Source organism: Sus scrofa, chromosome 10, assembly GCF_000003025.6.
Source record: "Sus scrofa isolate TJ Tabasco breed Duroc chromosome 10, Sscrofa11.1, whole genome shotgun sequence".
Lineage (NCBI taxonomy): Eukaryota > Metazoa > Chordata > Mammalia > Artiodactyla > Suidae > Sus > Sus scrofa.
Genome location: NC_010452.4, coordinates 23,766,951 through 23,783,669, shown reverse-complemented (window position 1 = coordinate 23,783,669; position 16,719 = coordinate 23,766,951). Strand labels below are relative to the sequence as shown.

The following is a 16,719-nucleotide window of genomic DNA, read 5'->3' as shown; positions in this document are numbered from 1 at the left end:
TATAGAACTGAATTACTGTGCTGCATGCCTGAAACTAACACAATATTGTAAATCACCTACACTTCAATTTACTTTTTATTTATTTATTTATTTATTTTTCTTGTCTTTTTTTTTTTTGCCTTTTCCAGGGCTGCTCCTGCAGCATATGGAGGTTCCCAGGCTAGGGGTCCAATCGGAGCTACAGCTGCAGGATCTGAGCCGCGTCTGAGACCTACACCACAGTTCACGGCAATGCCGGATCCGTAACCCACTGAGCAAGGTCAGGGATCGAACCAGAAACCTCACGGTTCTTAGTCGGATTCGTTAACCACTGTGCCACGATGGGAACTCCGATCAATTTTAAAAAAAAGCCTCCCCTGCGCGCTCCTCTCCACAAAGGATAAAGTCATCTTCAGTCTTGTGTGTTTGTTCTCCTGGCTCTCTGCATAATGTAACCATGTGTTCACGGCTCCAGAAACAATGCCTCGCTTACGTTTGCAGCTTTTTGTCAACGTGGCATGAAGGTATGCTTTCTGCGTTGAAGTGTGTTAGAGGCGAAGGTTGGAAAGTTCAGCCCGGTTGAGACATTAGTCTGAGAAATAACGAAATGAGGAAATAGCAGCATTCATGCTCCTGTCTTCCCTGGAGAGACCCTCTGGGTGGTTTCTGGGTTTGGCAGCCAGAACTCGCGCTGCTCTGGGCTCCCTGTGGCTCCCAGCGGGCAAGGCGCCTGCTCAGCACCAGCTGGTTGACCACATACACTCTCACAGCAACTACCCTCAGGGTGGCCCAGATCCTGGAGAACAAGGGTCCTGCAGGCTGGGAGCCCTCAGCCCCCCAGGCGACACTGGGGTGGGGCTCGGGCTGGCTGGGGTTTCCCGTTCTTCCCAGAGCAAGTTAGTGCATTTCTCCAGACCTACACCGCTCGCCGCCAGGGAGACTGGGGTGAACACAACACCCCTTCCCTCCTCGAGATGCCATGAGACACATGGATGCCATGAAAAGCACCCCTGCCCTCGTGAGCCCCCCTCTTCCGCCTGCCCCGCTGTCCCCTGAGCTCCCACCACACCATCTGGCATCTGCTGGACAGCTCCCCCGTGCCTTCCGGGCCCTCTCATTCTAGAGTTGGGGCCAGGGAGCCTGCTGGCCGCCTCTCGGGCGGCCCCAAGAACTGCCAGGCCGCAGGTGTCAGCTGAGGCTCAGTCCCCTCCGTCTAAGGTGACCTCCACCCCCTGACTTTGGCCCTTCAAGGTAGAGTGGAAGTCACTCTGCCGTCCCCTCCTGCACCCTGCTGGACCACTGGTCCCCAGAGATCCAGCTGTCGCCCCTCCCCCTCCTGGCTGCCATGCTCAAGCCCCTTCTTTCTTTTATGGACTTAAAGGTAGCCCCTTAGTTTTTTTTTTTTTTTTTTTTGTCTTTTTGTCTTTTTGTTGTTTGTTGTTGTTGTTGCTATTTCTTGGGCCGCTCCCGCGGCATATGGAGGTCCCCAGGCTAGGGGTCTAATCGGAGCTGTAGCCACCAGCCCACGCCACAGCCACAGCAATGCCAGATCTGAGCCACGTCTTCGACCTACAAGACAGCTCAGGGCAACGCCGGATCCCCAACCCACTGAGTGAGGCCAGGGATCGAACCCACATCCTCATGGTTCCTAGTTGGATTTGTTTCTGCTGCACCATGACGGGAACTCCACAACTTCCATTTTTATCATGGTCTGCCTTGGCTGCTGCTTGGGGGTGTGTATGGTTAGGAGTGTTTGTATACACACTCTTACACACGGTGTGTGTGTGTGTTCGTGTGATTAGGAGCACACGTGTATGTGCACCAACACATGTGCATCTCCACGGCCAGAATGGGGACGTCTCGGGGACAGAAACCGAGTCCTCAGATCTCTGAGTCATTGAAAGCCAATGCCAAGTGTCATGGGGAGAATTAGTTCCCCCACAAAGGGATGGTTGATTCCTAACCCTGGGTCCCTGTGAATGGGTCCTTGCTGGGGAATTGGGGCTTTGCAGACGGGATCAAGTTAAATGAGGTGGCACTGGATGAGCTCAAGACTGAGCTCTTTTGGAGCTCTCGTCGTGGCTCAGTGGCTAACGAATCCGACTAGGAACCACGAGGTTGCGGGTTCGATCCCTGGCCTTGCTCAGTGGGTTAAGGATCTGGTGTTGCCGTGAGCTATGGTGTAGGTTGAAAACGTGGCTTGGATCCCGCGTTGCTGTGGCTCTGGTGTAGGCCAGCGGCTACAGCTCCAATTTGACTCCTAGCCTGGGAACCTCCATATGCCGCAGGTGTGGCCCTAGAAAAGGCAAGAAGACCAAAAAAAAAAAAAAAAAAAAAGACTGAGCTCTTTCAAGGAGAGGGATCTTTGGACAAGGGCACAGAGATACAGGGAGGGGTCCCTAGGACCAAAGGCTGATGTTGCAGTAGTGCAGCTGCAGGCCAGGGGATGCCAGCACTGCTGGCCGCCACCAGCAGCTAGGAGGTTGCGAGGAAGGTCCTACTCTGAGCCTCCGGGGGGAGCATGGCTCTGCCGACAGACTTCCAGCCTCCAGAACGGTGAGAAAATCTGTTGTTTCAGGCCACACAGTTTGTGACTTTGCTACCGCAGCCTCAGGAAACTGTGGCCCTACAGCACCAAGCACAGTGCCTGGCACCTGAAAAGTGCCCAGTAAGTGCACAAGGCCTGCCCTTGAACTTTGGGGTCCTAACACCACATGCTTCCCTCACTTCCAGATCATCTGCACGTCAGCCTTCCCTGTCTTTGGGGTTACAGCCATGGAGAGGGTGCTGGAGGCTGGGGTTTTATTTTTTTTAATTTATTTTTTATTTTTTGTCTTTTTGTCTTTTAGGGCTGCACCCATGGCATGCGGAGGTTCCCAGGCTAGGGGTCTAATCGGAGCTGTAGCCACTGGCCTACACCACAGCCACAGCAACGCCAGATCCGAGCTGCATCTGCAACCTACACCACAGCTCACGGCAATGCCGATCTTTAACCCACTGAGCGAGGCCAGGGATCGAACCTGCAATCCCATGGTTCTGCGTCAGACTCGTTTCTGCTGCGTCATGACGGGATCTCTTGGAGGCTGGGGTTTTAGAGACAGTCCTTATTGTCCACTGGCCTCTGGAAATGTCCCTAGAGGGGCCAGGCTTCAAAGGACTAGGCTGGTTCCTTTCTCAGTTGAGATGTCACCACTGACAAACCACGGGAAGAACATTGTCTTGGTCCCCAGTGACAGCAGTCCCCCAGGAAGTGCCCAGAAGCCCAGCATCCAGGGACATGCATTATTGCCACTGCCTTTTTCTCTTTCCCTGGAAGAGCCAAGGGCTCACAGCCTGCCTTGGCCTTTGCAGGGCCTTTGTCAGCCGTCTCACTGCCTACCCCAGTGTCACCAACACTCACCATCAGACTCAGTTGATCCCCACAGCCTGGCAGGAAGCTGGACAAAGTCTCATTATTTCCACTACGCAGATGAAGGTCATTTGCCCCAAGTCATGTGGTTCACACATGGCAGAGCTCAAAGCGTGATCTCCCGGCCCCCAGTCCGCTCTCATTCCTTAAACCTCACTCCTGGAGTTCCCATCGTGGCTCAGTGGTTAGCGAATCCGACTAGGAACCATGAGGTTGCAGGTTCGATCCCTGGCCTTGCTCAGTGGGTTAAGGATCCGGCATTGCCATGAGCTGTGGTGTAGGTTGCAGATGTGGCTCAGATCCAGTGTTGCTGTGGCTGTGGTGTAGGCCCGTGGCTACAGCTCTGATTAGACCCCTAGCCCGGGAACCTCCCTATGCTGCAGGTGAGGCCCTAAAAAGAAAAACAAAACAAACAAAACAAAAAAACCCCCAAAACAATAAAACCTCACTCATCTCCTTTGGCCAAGAAGGAAGGCTCTCTGGAGGAGGGGGCGTTTGGGGAAGGAGATGCCTTAGCAGGCTAGGTTTGTGTGTGCGTGTGTGCGCTTGTGTCCTGGGCTCTACTCAGCAGCCAGCTTGGCCTTCATTGGGAGATTTCACTGCCACAAGGAGGCCAGGCTGGCCAGCAAGGCCCAGCAGGAAGCTGGCAGACCGGCTCCCCGCCCCCAGCTTCTCCTCCTGGTGCCTGGGCTGCATCTCATTCCTCTGGGACAGGGAGCCGTGGCTGCTGACCTTGTAGTTCTGATGCATCGGAAAGATAAGATTCTCCCTGCTCAGCTGCTGACCCTGCCTGGTCCTCCTGAGGCCAGCTCCCGGACAGGAAGCATGGGCACCCATCGGCCCTTCAAGGGAGCCAGGGGGTGTCCCTGATGCTGGCTCACTTGCTCCAAAACTCTAGGGCTAGCTCTCTGCTCGCTGCTCCCTTCCGGGAAAAGCCGCGCCTCCTCCGCCGGGTCCACACCCGGGCCCCTCCAGCGCAAAGTCCAGACCAGCCAGCGAGAGCGCTTTTGCGTTTACAGAGCCGCGGGCACTCCAGTGTTTGCAGGACCCAGCCGAAGCTCCCGTTGCGGAGGGGCGGGCTTTGCACGGGGCGTGCCAGCAGTTTTGCGCGCAGCACAGAGGAAGCGCGCCCTGCTTTCTCCCCGGACCTGGGGCTGTGGGCCGGGGTCGGTCCCGCCCTGAGCCAGGCTTCCACCTCCCCGCCCGCTTCTCGCCCGGGCTTCCCGGGGCCAAGCCAGTTTGCGGGCGGAGAGCGGGCCTGACCCGGGGCTACAGCCCGGGGCCGTGGCACCTGCGGGAGGGGGCGGCCTGGCGGGCTGGTCCGACTGGTTCCAAGCAGGAAGTCCCCGCCTCCGCCCCGCGCGGCTGGGGCGCCGATCCGTCCGTCGGTCGGTCCATCGGTGCGGCGGCCGGTCCTGGGCGCGCGGCCGGGGCGGGGACCGGGGCGGCTTCATCTGCGACGCCCCCACCCACAGGCCAATCCCGGGCGGCTGGCGGCGCGCGGCTGCGCGGGGCGCGGCCGGTGGGATAAGAGGCCAGGTGAGCCTACCTGATCCGCGGCGGCGGCGGCGGTGGCGGCGGCGGGCGGGGCGCGCACGGGGCGGCGCCGAGCGGACACGACGCACGCGGCGGGCGCGGGCTCCGGCGGCATGTCCGGCAGCAGGAAGAGCTGGGCTACGCTGTCCAGGTGAGCCCTCGGCCTCTCCCGACCTCGGGGGGCCCTGGCCGCCCTCGGGGGCGACAGAGTGGGGGGCCAAACTGGGGCCCCCCAGGGGTGCTGGCAACCCCATCGCTTCCTGCCTTCTCTTGGGGACTGAGACGCAAGCAGGGTGCCTGGGGAGGGCTGTCCTGCCCAGAGTTGTGAGTGGCCCCCTTGGCCAGGAGGAGGGAGGCGCAGTGCCAGGCAGCCGTGGCCTTGGAGGGTCAGCAGAATAGGACCAGAGCCCACGGATGAAGCTCAGGTTCCGAGTGTGGCCTTTTGGGGTGCTGTCTGGGCTGGGTGACTTCAGGAGAGTTGCTGTCCCCCTCTGGGCTTACTTGTCCTTACTTGTGAGCTGGTCTTTCAAAGGGTCCAGGGACTGGGGGTCTAATCCCTGCCCAGTGGACTCCTGTCAGGGTCAGAGAAGGGGGGTGTCTGGGAGGTAGCACCCCTCCTGCGGGTGGGGCCCCCACAAGCAAGCATTATCACCTCGGGTCCCCCCCACTCCCCCACCCCCACTGGCTCTCAGGAGACCAAGGCTCACACAGTAGATGGATCGAGCTGGGTCCCCACTCCTTTGACCCTGAAGGCTCCTGCCAGGTAGAAACTGCCTGGGCCCCTTTCAGGTGGCGCTCAATCTTGGGGTCTTTGGTGAGGCCGGGCCCCTCTGCTGCTGTGGACCAGCCCCTCAAAGGCCTTCCCCGTCCAGGTGCAGGTGCTCTCGCTCTCCTGCTCCCTCCCTCCCCAGGGCTCCAAAGCTTCCCCAGGCTCTGACGCCTGGCCTCCCCATGGCAGCTCAGTTCAGTCTCCAGGCCCTGTCTTCCCTGGACCCTCAGAGCTCACTGCTCTGAAGCATAGTCACCTAGTCACCCCCATGCTCAGGAGCCCAGGGCAGGGGGTGCTAGAAAGGGGAAAGCCCCCCCCCCCAGGAAAGGAGGAGCCTGGTGCTCTGGACTGGGGCTGGGCAGAGGCTGGACACACCCAGGGAGGGTCTGTGCTGAGGGTGGGGCTGGGGTCAAGGCCTTGGACTCTGTGTGTGGGTCATTGTGCCAGGGTTGAGGCAGGAGTGTCTGTTCGGGCTGTGCGTGTGCGTGCACGCATGTGCGGGCCCTGTGTTGGTGGGCGGAAGGTTCTGACACGGGGTCTGAGCCTTGGAAGTCCATTGAAGACCACCATGCAGGGCATCGGGTTAAACGCACAAAGCAGGCACAACTGAGTCGGGAGCCCACCGTCTGCTGGGGTGTGTGTGACTCTGTGTCTGAGATGTGCCTGGTTGCAAGTAGGTGGTATGTGCTGAGTGGCAACTGGGCTGGTCTTAGCTGGTCCTCTGCCCCGATGGTCTGGGTCCCTGTGGCTGCAGGGGTGCAGCTGGGGCAGCGAGGGAGGACCAGCCCTGCCGCAGAGCCCCGGCCTCCCTTCGGGCCCCAGCCCTGCCCAGCCCTGTAGGCAGACACAGCTGTTGCCAAGAGTCACCCCGATGAGGCACCTGGAGCGGACTCTCCCTCCCTCCCTGATCCCGGGGAACAAGCCTCAGCTGGCAGCAGGGCAGGGCTGTGAATCACTGTCAACCCTGCCTGGGAGGCTGAGGAGGGCGGCCCCAGACAGGGTCCGGGTGGGCAGCTGAGGGCCAGCCTGCAGCCCATCCTTGGCACCAAGTAGGAATTCAGGGCTCCAGCCCCCAGGGTTGGGGGCGGTGGTGAGCTGGCTGGCCCGGTGCCCTGCTCAGCGGCCTTGCCCTCTCCTCCCTGGGCCGGCTGATGACGGGTGAGGCCGGGCGGGCCTGTCTGCGGGGGGTGAGGGTGGCTCTGGAGCGCCCAGGCCAAGCGGACAGGGGTTAATCATTGCCCTGCTCTCCCGCCTCCCGAGCTGTTGGTTCTCCCTGACACCTTACCCTGGACCATCAGGGCTGGAAGGGACCTTGCCGACACCCACTGTGACCCATCGTCATGCAGAAGGCCTGTCCCCCCTCAGGGGCTGCAGACTGGCCCAGGGTCAGGTGGCCAGTCAGAGCTGCAACTCCTAGCCCGGTGGCTTTTCTGAGCCACTTTTCTGGAGCTGGCTTTTTTTCTCTCCTTCCAAACTTGGCAGATTTGCTCTTTGAGCCCCAGGGCTCCGAGGACGCTAGGGGGCAGCCTTCACACCTTTCCTGCTTTAAAGGGCGGCTGAGCTTTGGTCTCTACATAGATAGTAGCTGCACTGCGTGGTTTCACTGGGGAAGGAAACTTCTCCGGGTGAGCCTACCCTTAGCTGCTGCAGAAGGAAGGACCAGCAGGAAGGATGCCCGTGGGAGGGGGCGGAACCAGCTCTCCTCGGAGCAGAGGGCTGACGGCCTTCCAGAACTTTCAGGGAGGAGGAGGGCCCTTCTTCTGAAGATGGAGCTGGTGAGGGCCGGATCTTGGGGGGAGGTGGGTCGTCCTGCATGGAGGCAAAGGGAGGGGTGTGTGTCCCCAGAGCGGGGCCAGGATGTGGAGGGAAGGGTGGTGGAGAGGGAGGGGGTGGGGCAGCCGCCCAAGGTTGCAGCATCACCTGGTGAGAGTGGCTGGGGCTCCTGGGGGCCTGGGACCTACAGGGTCCCCCTGGCCTGGCCCTGGGGCTCCCCACACCTTCTTCCTGGGCTGTACCATGAGCTCAGGCCTGTGCTGGGGGGGGCCTGCACATCTTCCGAGGCCCCCTCAAACTTCCCTCTTCCTCCCTCTATTCAGCTGCGGGCTTCCAGCATTTGGGCCTGTGGTTAAGGGCTCTCCAGAGGCTGACCTGGGATTGTAGTTCCTTTTTTCAATCAGCTTCTATCTGGGGAACATATTACAGGGCTCAGAGCCCTCATCTGCAGAACGGGGATAACCCCTCCTTCCCCCCCCAAAGTTTGTCAGGACCTCTTGTCAAGGGTTTTGTGCCCTGCTTGGAACAGCACCCAGCCTAGTCCTAAGCACAGGCTGAAGCCTTCATTTCTCCTTTCTTCCTTTGTCCCTTTATTCATTCATTTACTGCTCACCATGTTCAGCAAATATTGTGTGTTGAGCTCCTGAATGGTAAGCAGGTTTGGATGCTTGATTATCGTCTGTTTCTTCCTGGGGCTTCGCTGCCTCCCCAGGAGCCCGACCCTTGCCCCTCCTTCCTGTCCATCCGTCCATCCGTTTCCTCATCTTGAGCAGAACAGCTCTTGGCTGATGGAGATGACAGTTTTCTGGGGGTGTGTGTGGGGGAGGGTGACCACATCACTCGGGGGAGTGCTGGGGTCTTGGTGCCAAGCTGGGGGACACTCCAGGATACCGGGGTCCCACTTCCTGCGCCCTGGCCCTGAGACCCCTCAGGGCGCGGACCTGCCTAGGAGTGAGTCACTTCCAGGAGACTGGGGTGCTGACAGATCACACGCCATGCAGGACGTCGCAGGTCCCGGGAACAAAGCAGCAGCTCCCCTGAGGGCTGAGTGCCCGGTGTGGGAACGGGCTTGCTCAGGCCCAAGGAATCCCAGAGGCCCCGGCCCAGCCGGCTGCGGGTGTGTCTGGGGGCCTCTCGCCTATGCAGGGATTGTGTAGGGGTGGAGTGGGAGGGAGGGAGGGGTTACGAAGGTCCCAGGGAATCTGGTTTAAATCTGTGGTCGAGACCAGGGGCCCTGGAGTGGGGCCTCCGCCCCAAGATGGGAGAGGACCTGAGCGAAGCAGGCAGCACTGAGGTCCCTCCCCGCACCCCCGCAGAGCCACCCTGAGGCTCGGCGTGGGAGGTGCCTCGAGGTTGCCTTCCATGGACGATGGGCAGATTGCATTGTGGGGGCCTAGGGTCTGCTCCCCCTTGGCTCCCCGACTTATCCAGGCACAGACCTGGCAACTCCACGGGGCCCTGCCCTCCGAGGGTGCACATGCGTGTGTGTGCGTGCATTCTGGGGTGTGGGGGCGCCCTGGTCCGGAGTCTTTTCTCTCCCTGCAGGGCAACTCCTTCACTTTCTTTTCACTTCTCTCTTACCCTCTCTGCTCCTCTTTAAGAAGAAAACCTGACTTAAGGTCCGTGTGTTCCTTATCTGTAAATTACATCCGGTTGTAAAAGCAGAGTCTTTGCGTCCCCGTCCCCGTCATCCTCAGGCACTGTCCCATCTTAGCAGCTCTTCCCCCTAAGCCTTCTCAGCACAGTTGCTGCTTGTCAGCAGGGCCCCTTTCTTGTCTGATCCCTTCCGGAAGTGCCTCCTGGTGGCCCTGCCCTCCCAGTGGTGTGGACGGACCAACTCCTCCTCCGGGTCAACCCCTCCTGCGCCTTTGCAGCTCCCTGGCCTGGTGGGGGTCCGCGTGCCCCCCTCACTCCCCTTTCCTCCTTCCCCTCCCACTGTCCCCGACCTCTCAGTTCCTTCCTGATTGCCCCCATCCCCCCAAGAGCAGCACCAGGAATCACTCAACCCCCCAAATCTAGGTTTCCTTGATTTCCTGTTTCCTCGCCCCTCATCCCCATCCAGCCCAGCAGCAAACCCTGCTGGCTCTTTCTTCACGATGTGTCCTGAATCCATCCGTCTGTCACCACCCCAGTTCATGTTGCCTTAGCTCCCACCTGGGAAACTGCGGGAGCCTCCTGACACCGCCGACCCCTGTCCCCTGCCCCGCAGTTCTTTATACTGCAGCCTAGAGGTTTCAGTGCAATAGCTCCTATCAATGCAATAACCCATGTGCGGCTCCAGGGACTCCCCACAAGTGCAGTACAACCCACCTGCTTTCCCTGGTCCCCAGGCCTCTGCTCTGTCTCCCCTCCCCCAGCACAGCCCTGTCTTGTCTTCTGTCCATTCCTGACGTTTGTTCACTGCGGGTTCCTTGCTCCCTGTCTGATCCCCCTACCCCAACACCTTGTGGGTGTCCTTTGCGCTGCATGCCAGAGACGTGCTCCAAAATGTGTGTTAGTGAGTATCGGGCCAGGGGATGCGATGCTGGACCTGGGGGAGAAGAATGGTCTCAGGGCCATTGTGTGGCTCCTCCTTTCCTTTTAGGAAAGGAAACTGAGGGGGGAGGAGGTGACTGAGGCTGGGTTGCCTGTGCGTCCCTGTGGGAGGGATAGTGTTGGGCAGCAAGTTTGGCCCCTGCGGGGGTTGAGGGGCCTTACAGCCCCTGCTGAGATTCAGCAACAGGAGAAGGCGGCTTTTTCCAGACCCTTTGGCCTTGGGCCCCAGACAGCACTGGTGTTCGGAGGGGGAGGGGGGCGGTTCGCAGGAGGCCCAGGGACCCCCCCCCCCCCTTGCAGCCCAGAGCTTCTCCTGTGCTCTACCCCAACTAGCCCTACCTCTGACCTCTAGGCTTGCTCGTCTCCCCAACCTCCTTCTGCACCGCCGGCTTCTTCCAGCCGCTCTCATCACCTGTCCCGAGGTCTGGCCCAGGTTCAGCCTCTTTTGGGACCTCCTGATGCTCCTGGCTGGCAGTGACCATCCCTCCCCGTGCAGGGCCACCACCAAGCTCTGGCGGGAGGTTCCCGGGGGACGCGCTTCTCTTTCTTGCTAGATGCCAGGTGCCCCAGGCGGGGGCCCTGCCTTGGCCTGTGAACCCACAGTTCCCAGTGGTGGGGGGGTGTTGGCCCAGCCCAGTCCTCAGCACATTTGCTCTTTGGTTGGGATGGTAGGCGGATGCAGGAAGGGGGTTGGGGGTGGCAGGATAGGTGGATGAGGACAGCTGGAGGTGGACGGGGAAGTGGGGGTGACCAGGAGGGGTGCCTGTATGGGAGGTGGCTGGGTGGGTGATGCTGAAGGAAGTGGCTGGGGGCCTGATGGGGGCTGTGAGTGCCCAGCGGGTCCTGTAGATGAAGGTGGGGGGGGGCAGAGCCCAAAGAAGGGTGTGCCCCTTGGTCCTGGGCACATGAGAGCTGGTCCTCGAAGGCAACATTGGCTTGAGGAGCTCCTGGGGGGTGAGGGAGGGTGACGCTGGATTCGCTTCCAGGTGTAACTGGTCTGGTTTGGGAGCTAGGAATTCCTGTGGGGACCTGAGTAACTGCCAGCATTTCTGCGAGGGCTGTCGAGTACCCTGACCAGAGAAGGGGCCTTGTCAAGTTCACCCACCTCCGTCATGTAGGACAGCGGCCCCCCTCCCATGTCCCTGCCCCTCCCCACTCCCAGGGAGTGGGCCCCACATCCCTCCCCCACTCGGAGGGGGCCCCACATCCCATACTGGGGTCCAAGGAGAAGTCCAGCCCAGTGTCCTCCCCCCGTGGGGGGGACATTGGCCATGTGGGAACCAGTCTTGATTGTCCTAGCCGTGGGGGCTGGGGCTCTGCTATGCCGCACTGACCACCCCCTGCCCTCCCCCTCCAGCCTGGCCAGGCAATGGACCCTGGAGGATGAGGAGGAGCAAGAGCGGGAGCGGAGGCGGCGGCACCGCAACCTGAGCTCCACCACCGACGACGAGGCAGCCCCACCGGCCCTGGATGCAGACCCACCGGCCCCGGAGAGGTGCTGAGGGGGGGCACCCCTGTCCTGGGTCCCTGATGGACCCCAGGAAGCCTTTGAAGCCCCATATGTAAAGCAGATAAAAGGTGGTGGGGGGAGGCCATGGTTCTCTCGTTGACCCCTCCCGGGAGGGCGGCCCCAGGGGCATCTTCCCTGGGTTGGGGGCACCCCAGGGTCACTCCCTTCTCTGATGGCCTCTGACTGGCTCTCACCTCATCTCCCACCTTCCGACTCAGACTGCCGAGTGTGGAGGAGGCGGAGATACCCCAGCAGCCGCCCCCCCCAGACTCCAAGGATGAGAACGAGGACGTGCGCACTGTCGTTAGGACGCGGCAAGAGCGGAGACAGAGGCAGCGGCTGGTGGAAGCAGCACAGGCTCCCGTCCGGGAGCAGCTGGAGGCAGAGCAGGGGGACAGCGAGGGCGCTGGGCAGGCCGGGCAGCGGCCCCTGGTGCCCAGGAAGGAGGTGGAGCTGCCGCCTCACCGGACACTGAGCCGGGAGCGGTGGGGCTCCGGGGCCCGGGAGGAGGAGAGCGCGGGCAAGGAGCCATCGGGCGGCAGGAAGTGGGGCTCGGAGAAGCCCGCTGCTCCAGGGAAGACGTGCCCCGAAAGGAGCCCAGACTCCGAGGAAGTCTCCGTCTCCGAGAGGTCCCCAGGCCCTGAGAAAGTGTCTGTGTTGGAGAAGATCGCCGTGTTGGAGAAAAGAACCGTCTCAGGAAAGAGATCCCTCTCAGAAAAAGCAAGCATCTCAGAGAAGCTGCCCGCCCCAGGGAAGACGCGGGGCTCGGAGAAGAGACTCGTGTCTGAGAAGGCGGAGGTCTTTGAGAAGCCCATGGCCTCGGGGCCAGAGCCGGCCCCCACCAGGGCAGCAGCCTCGGGGCAGGCCCAGGAGCAGCCAGCCTCCGGGAAGAGCCCGTCCATCACCCAGGGGCAGAGGAGGGCCCGCCCTGAGGAGCAGCCCGCATCCCCCGCCTCGGAGCCCCGGGCTGTAGCTGGCCGCCTCCCACCCATCACTCTCCAGGTGGGCGGTGCCCCTGCCCCCACTCCCTGCTCCTGGGTGGTCTCTGGCTCCCTCTCCCTGTCTTCTGTCCTCCTACCTCTAGGCCGGCCTTGGCCAGTCCTTCCATCCTTACCTGCTCCACTGCTGTTGGATGGGGGACCCAGGTGCCATGGGGAGCACCTGGTACCCACAGCACATCCTCATCCTTCCTGCAGACCTTGGGAAGCCTCAGATCCTTCTAGAAGTTCCCCTGGAAAGCCCTGCCTGGGGGCCTGGGACTGGTCCACCAACCCCACGGCAGAGGCAGATGGGCAAGAGGCAGTGGATGGGGGCCTGGACCGTCCTGCCTGCAGCCCTTGGCAGATCAGGCTGGGGGGCCCCTACAGCAGCTCAGGCTCAGGGCGACCCAGACCTCCCGCGTGACACTCCCCTGCCCCATCCAGGTGAAGATCCCCAGCAGGGAGGATGAGGTGGACACATCCTCGCCCACCGGGGCCACCTACAGCAGCTCCCTCCGCCGCTCCAGCCCCAGGACTATCTCCTTTCGGGTGAGGCCCTGGAGGAACCCAGCCTCCGTTACAGCTTGGACCTGGGCTAGATGCTGGGGTGGGTTGTCTGCAGAGAGGGGGCCTCAGATGCCCGCAGGTGCAGGAGGAGATGAGGTGGGATCAGGTGGACAGGGGCCAAGGCCAGGCTGCAGGAGGGGTGCAGGGGGACTGCGGTGAGAGCCCCTCCTCGCCCATGGACCCAGGCTGGTCATCTCACTTTATTCTGGAACTCACTCCCCGTTCCCGTGCTTACTGGGTCATCCACTCGTGTTTTTGATGGACTGTGCGTGTGAAGCCCTGGTGGGAGGCTGGAGGCCTGCTCATGGCAGTGCCAGTCCCCGCTTACGGGCTCGGGCCAGTGGGGAGCCAGACGGGAGGCAGGGGGTTGCAGGTACCCCAAGAAGAGCTATGGGTTTGAGGAGAAGCTGCTGACCCGGCCTGGTGGGGGTGGGCCTTTGATGGGGGTCGGTTGGGGGCTGAGAGAGATGGGGGTGGTTTCAGCAGGAGGATGTGTTCTGAGAGCTGGGTGAGGGTGCCATGGGCCCTGGGGGTCCCCCCCTCATCAGCACCTTCCTTCTCATTTCAGATGAGCCCCAAGAGAGACATCTCAGAGGCAGCCTTGACCCGCAGGTCAGGGGTCAACACAAGGAGCTGAGGCCCGATACGTGGACCGTGGGGGGTGGCCAGAGGAGATGCTTGGAGCACATGGGACTTGGGGGAGCTCTGGAGGCAGAGGAGGCGGTGGGGGGAGGGGACACCTCTGCTCTGGCGGGCGGGGTGCGGGTGCCTGGGAGCCTGCATGTTTAGCGAGCATCCTACACCCCGGAGTGTGGATGTGGTTGGGGGACTGTGCGTTTTTTATAAGAACTGAAACAGGATCTGAGATGCAGTGGTGCTTACCCGTCGGGATTTCACGCCCTCATGTTGCGTCCATCTGCCCCTGAACTTCCTCTGAGGCCTCCTGTCCAGGCGAGGCCTGGGGTGGGCTGGGGGGGGGCAGGGTGGGTAACACATGTGTGCTGCCCTCACGCAGCTCACACTGGACAGTAGACATGTGAGAGCCCCTCTGCTCAGAGCTGCTGGGTTGGAATGTGGAGGGAGGGCTGGAGCTGCGTGGCTGCGGCCGCTCGGCCCACGGGAGCTGGGGGCTAGGTCACAGCGATGCCCATCCAGGGACTTGACCTAGAGGGAGGGTTCCAGGGGGAAGTCTGGGGATGCATCAGAATGGAAGGAACAGCATGTGGAAGGGCTCTGGGTGTGATACGCATGGTGTCCCACTGGCTGGTGGTCAGTGCGGGAAGGGGGACACGGTGTCAGGGCAGGCAGGACCAGGCCATCTCATATGCACACTGTCCTGTGGCCTGAGGACAGGATGGGGTTGGTCTGGGTGTGGTGTGGGGGTGGGGAAGGTGGGAAGGGAGGGGTAGCTGCTTCTGCTCCTGGGGACATCCTACTGGATAGGCTGCTCGAGAGATGACAGGGAGACCCTGGCGTGTCTGTACCTTGGCCAAGTCACTTTAGTCTCATTCAGTGATTGAGGCCATGTTCTCTGCCAAAGGGGTGCGGTGAGGAGGGGGCAGGCCTGGTCTCCCTAGGGGGTGGAGGGGGTCTCTCCTGATGTATCTTGCCCTGTCTCCCTGCCCCGCAGTGCCAGCATGAGGCTCCCAGCCAGTTCGGTCAGTTTAGGCCAGAAGCTGGAAAGATACCACACAGCTATACAGGTGGGCAGCGGGCCTAGCTGGGGGCGGGGCCATGGCCAGAGTGGTGGGCGGGGCCAGGCCCACCTGGAGGATCAGCACCCTGTGCTCTCTGCTCCCAGCGGTCAGAATCTGTCAAGTATCCCGGCTCCACCCGCACTGAGTTCCTGGTGGCTCCCGTGGATGTGGCCAGAAAGCGCCACCTCTTTGAGAAGGAGCTGGCGGGCCAGGGACGAGAAGAACCCACGTCCAGCCGGAAGGTGAGTGGCTCAGGCCACCCAGGACTTCAGACCTCTGAGGCTGGGGGTCTGCGAACCCCAAGCTGTGGACCTGGCCTTGGCCATGGCTGCCGCCGGCAGCTCTGTATGTTCAGGCATCGATGTTGGCAGAAGCTGCTGCTCCCTTGAGTTCCCCACCACTCCTGTTCCTGAGCCTGGTGCTCTTAGCTGTGCGCTCAGCTCTGGGGGATGGCAGGGCCTTCCTGGCCCCTGTGGCCTGAGCTGTTGGATGTGGGTGAGGTTGAGGTCCGACCCGAGATGGAACCTCTCTTTTCAGGAAGACTTGAAGCTCTCGGGGGTTGTGACATCAAGGCTCAACCTGTGGATCAGCAGGACCCAGGAGTCTGGGGATCGGGACCCCCAGGTACCCTGTCCCTCCCGAGGTCTCTCTCCACGGGCCCTTGGTGGCAGAGTGATCACGGCAGAGGAGCCATTCTGGGAGTGGGGATGGCTGTGGAGAAGCCTGAGGGTCAGGAGGCAGCAGAGAGGAGGGTCTGGGGTCCTCCCCCAGGAAGGGGAGGGGCCTGGGGGTCCCGAGTCCCTCGCCTGTCACTGTCGGCCTGAGCCCTTGGTCTCTGCCCAAATGCCCACAACCAGGAGGTACAGAAAGAGTCGGCCGCTGCCAGGAGGACCCAGTGGAGAAAGAAAACAGATCCCTCCCTGGATGCCCAGGTGCGGGGCGGGGGGGCTGCCTTGGGGAGATGCCCACGCACACCCCTGCACCCCACCTGGCCTGCGTTTGCACAGCCCTGCTCTCAGGCAGGCTTGCCCCAACCTCCAGAACACTGGCCGCACCTTCTGCTGGCTGCTCCCCCTGGCTGTGTGAGCGCCCCACCCGCCTTCAGCCAGATCTGGGGGAGACAGCTGCCCTCCTGTTCAGCCCAGGAGCCCCTCTTGTTCTCACAGCCCTCTTCCCCGCAGGTGTGAGGAGCCTGGGCTCAGGGCCCTGCAGCTGCACCCCTATCTCATCGCCCTGCTCCCCTTCTGCCTCTGGACCTGGGACCAGGGACCCTGGGACCCTTGGACGGTGTGCCCGGATCTTGTCCTGCTGCAGGCATGGTGGAGCCTGGGCACAGCACAGCTCTCATCCACGTCGTCCTGTCCAGAGATGCTCCTGCTCCTGGCTCCCTTCCAGGGTCAGGGTGGCGCCGTCCCCCGGGAAGCCCAGGGTCACTTGTGTGGTCTGCGCCCAGCAGGTGTCTTGGTGTATGTGTACCTCTCGGAGGCCGGTCCACCCCCTCCGTCCCTGGGCCACTCCCAGCTCTCCGGGGCTGGAGGCGTCACACTGTCATCCTCGGGCCTCATCCCTGCTTTGTTCTCCCGCACGACCCTGACCTGCTGCTCCGGCCAAGCCCTGGGTGCCTTCCTGTGCCTCTCCCTCTGTTCTCAGGAAAGAGCTGATAAACTCATTCACTCTCAGGTGGAAGTGACTAATAATACCTTCAAATGGATTCCTTCCTGAACGCTTGCTTTTTCATGGCACCATCTGCAGTGTGGGGGGCATCATCCCTGTCCCGGCGGCCCCTTCTCTTCCTCACACTTCGGGGGTGGCTCCCCAGGTGTCCTAGCATGGTGACCCTTGGGGCAGAACTGCCATATACAGTGTCAGGCCTGCTGCCACACACCCAAACAGTGCTCCCCAAATCCTCTCCCCCACATCATGGCTGGTGTGACCGAGGAGGATGCTGAGCCCACCCAGAATCT

At 61.6% G+C, this 16,719-nt stretch overlaps 1 protein-coding gene across 2 annotated transcripts; it reads left to right on the top strand.

Moving 5' to 3' along the window:
- LAD1 (ladinin 1) lies at positions 3,927–16,466 on the top strand. 2 transcript variants are annotated; one of them, XM_003357674.4, is made up of 10 exons: positions 3,928–5,075; positions 11,359–11,496; positions 11,730–12,513; positions 12,936–13,040; positions 13,627–13,670; positions 14,689–14,761; positions 14,860–14,997; positions 15,293–15,379; positions 15,613–15,687; positions 15,937–16,466. In XM_003357674.4, exons 1-10 carry the CDS (start codon positions 5,038–5,040, stop codon positions 15,940–15,942), a joined length of 1,488 nt encoding a protein of 495 aa, XP_003357722.2. In that variant the 5' UTR covers positions 3,928–5,037; the 3' UTR covers positions 15,943–16,466. The 2 variants fall into 2 exon arrangements, with proteins under 2 accessions (XP_005668054.2, XP_003357722.2); XM_005667997.3 differs by lacking the exon at positions 15,613–15,687 and having other exon boundaries at positions 3,927–5,075.

Excerpts from the sequence above, each read along its gene's own strand:
- LAD1 (XM_003357674.4), top strand. The coding sequence starts at position 5,038 with ATGTCCGGCAGCAGGAAGAGCTGGGCTACGCTGTCCAG. Across the intron at positions 5,076-11,358 it reads AGCTGGGCTACGCTGTCCAG|CCTGGCCAGGCAATGGACCC; the intron begins GTGAGCCCTCGG and ends CTCCCCCTCCAG. Across the intron at positions 14,998-15,292 it reads AACCCACGTCCAGCCGGAAG|GAAGACTTGAAGCTCTCGGG; the intron begins GTGAGTGGCTCA and ends CTCTCTTTTCAG.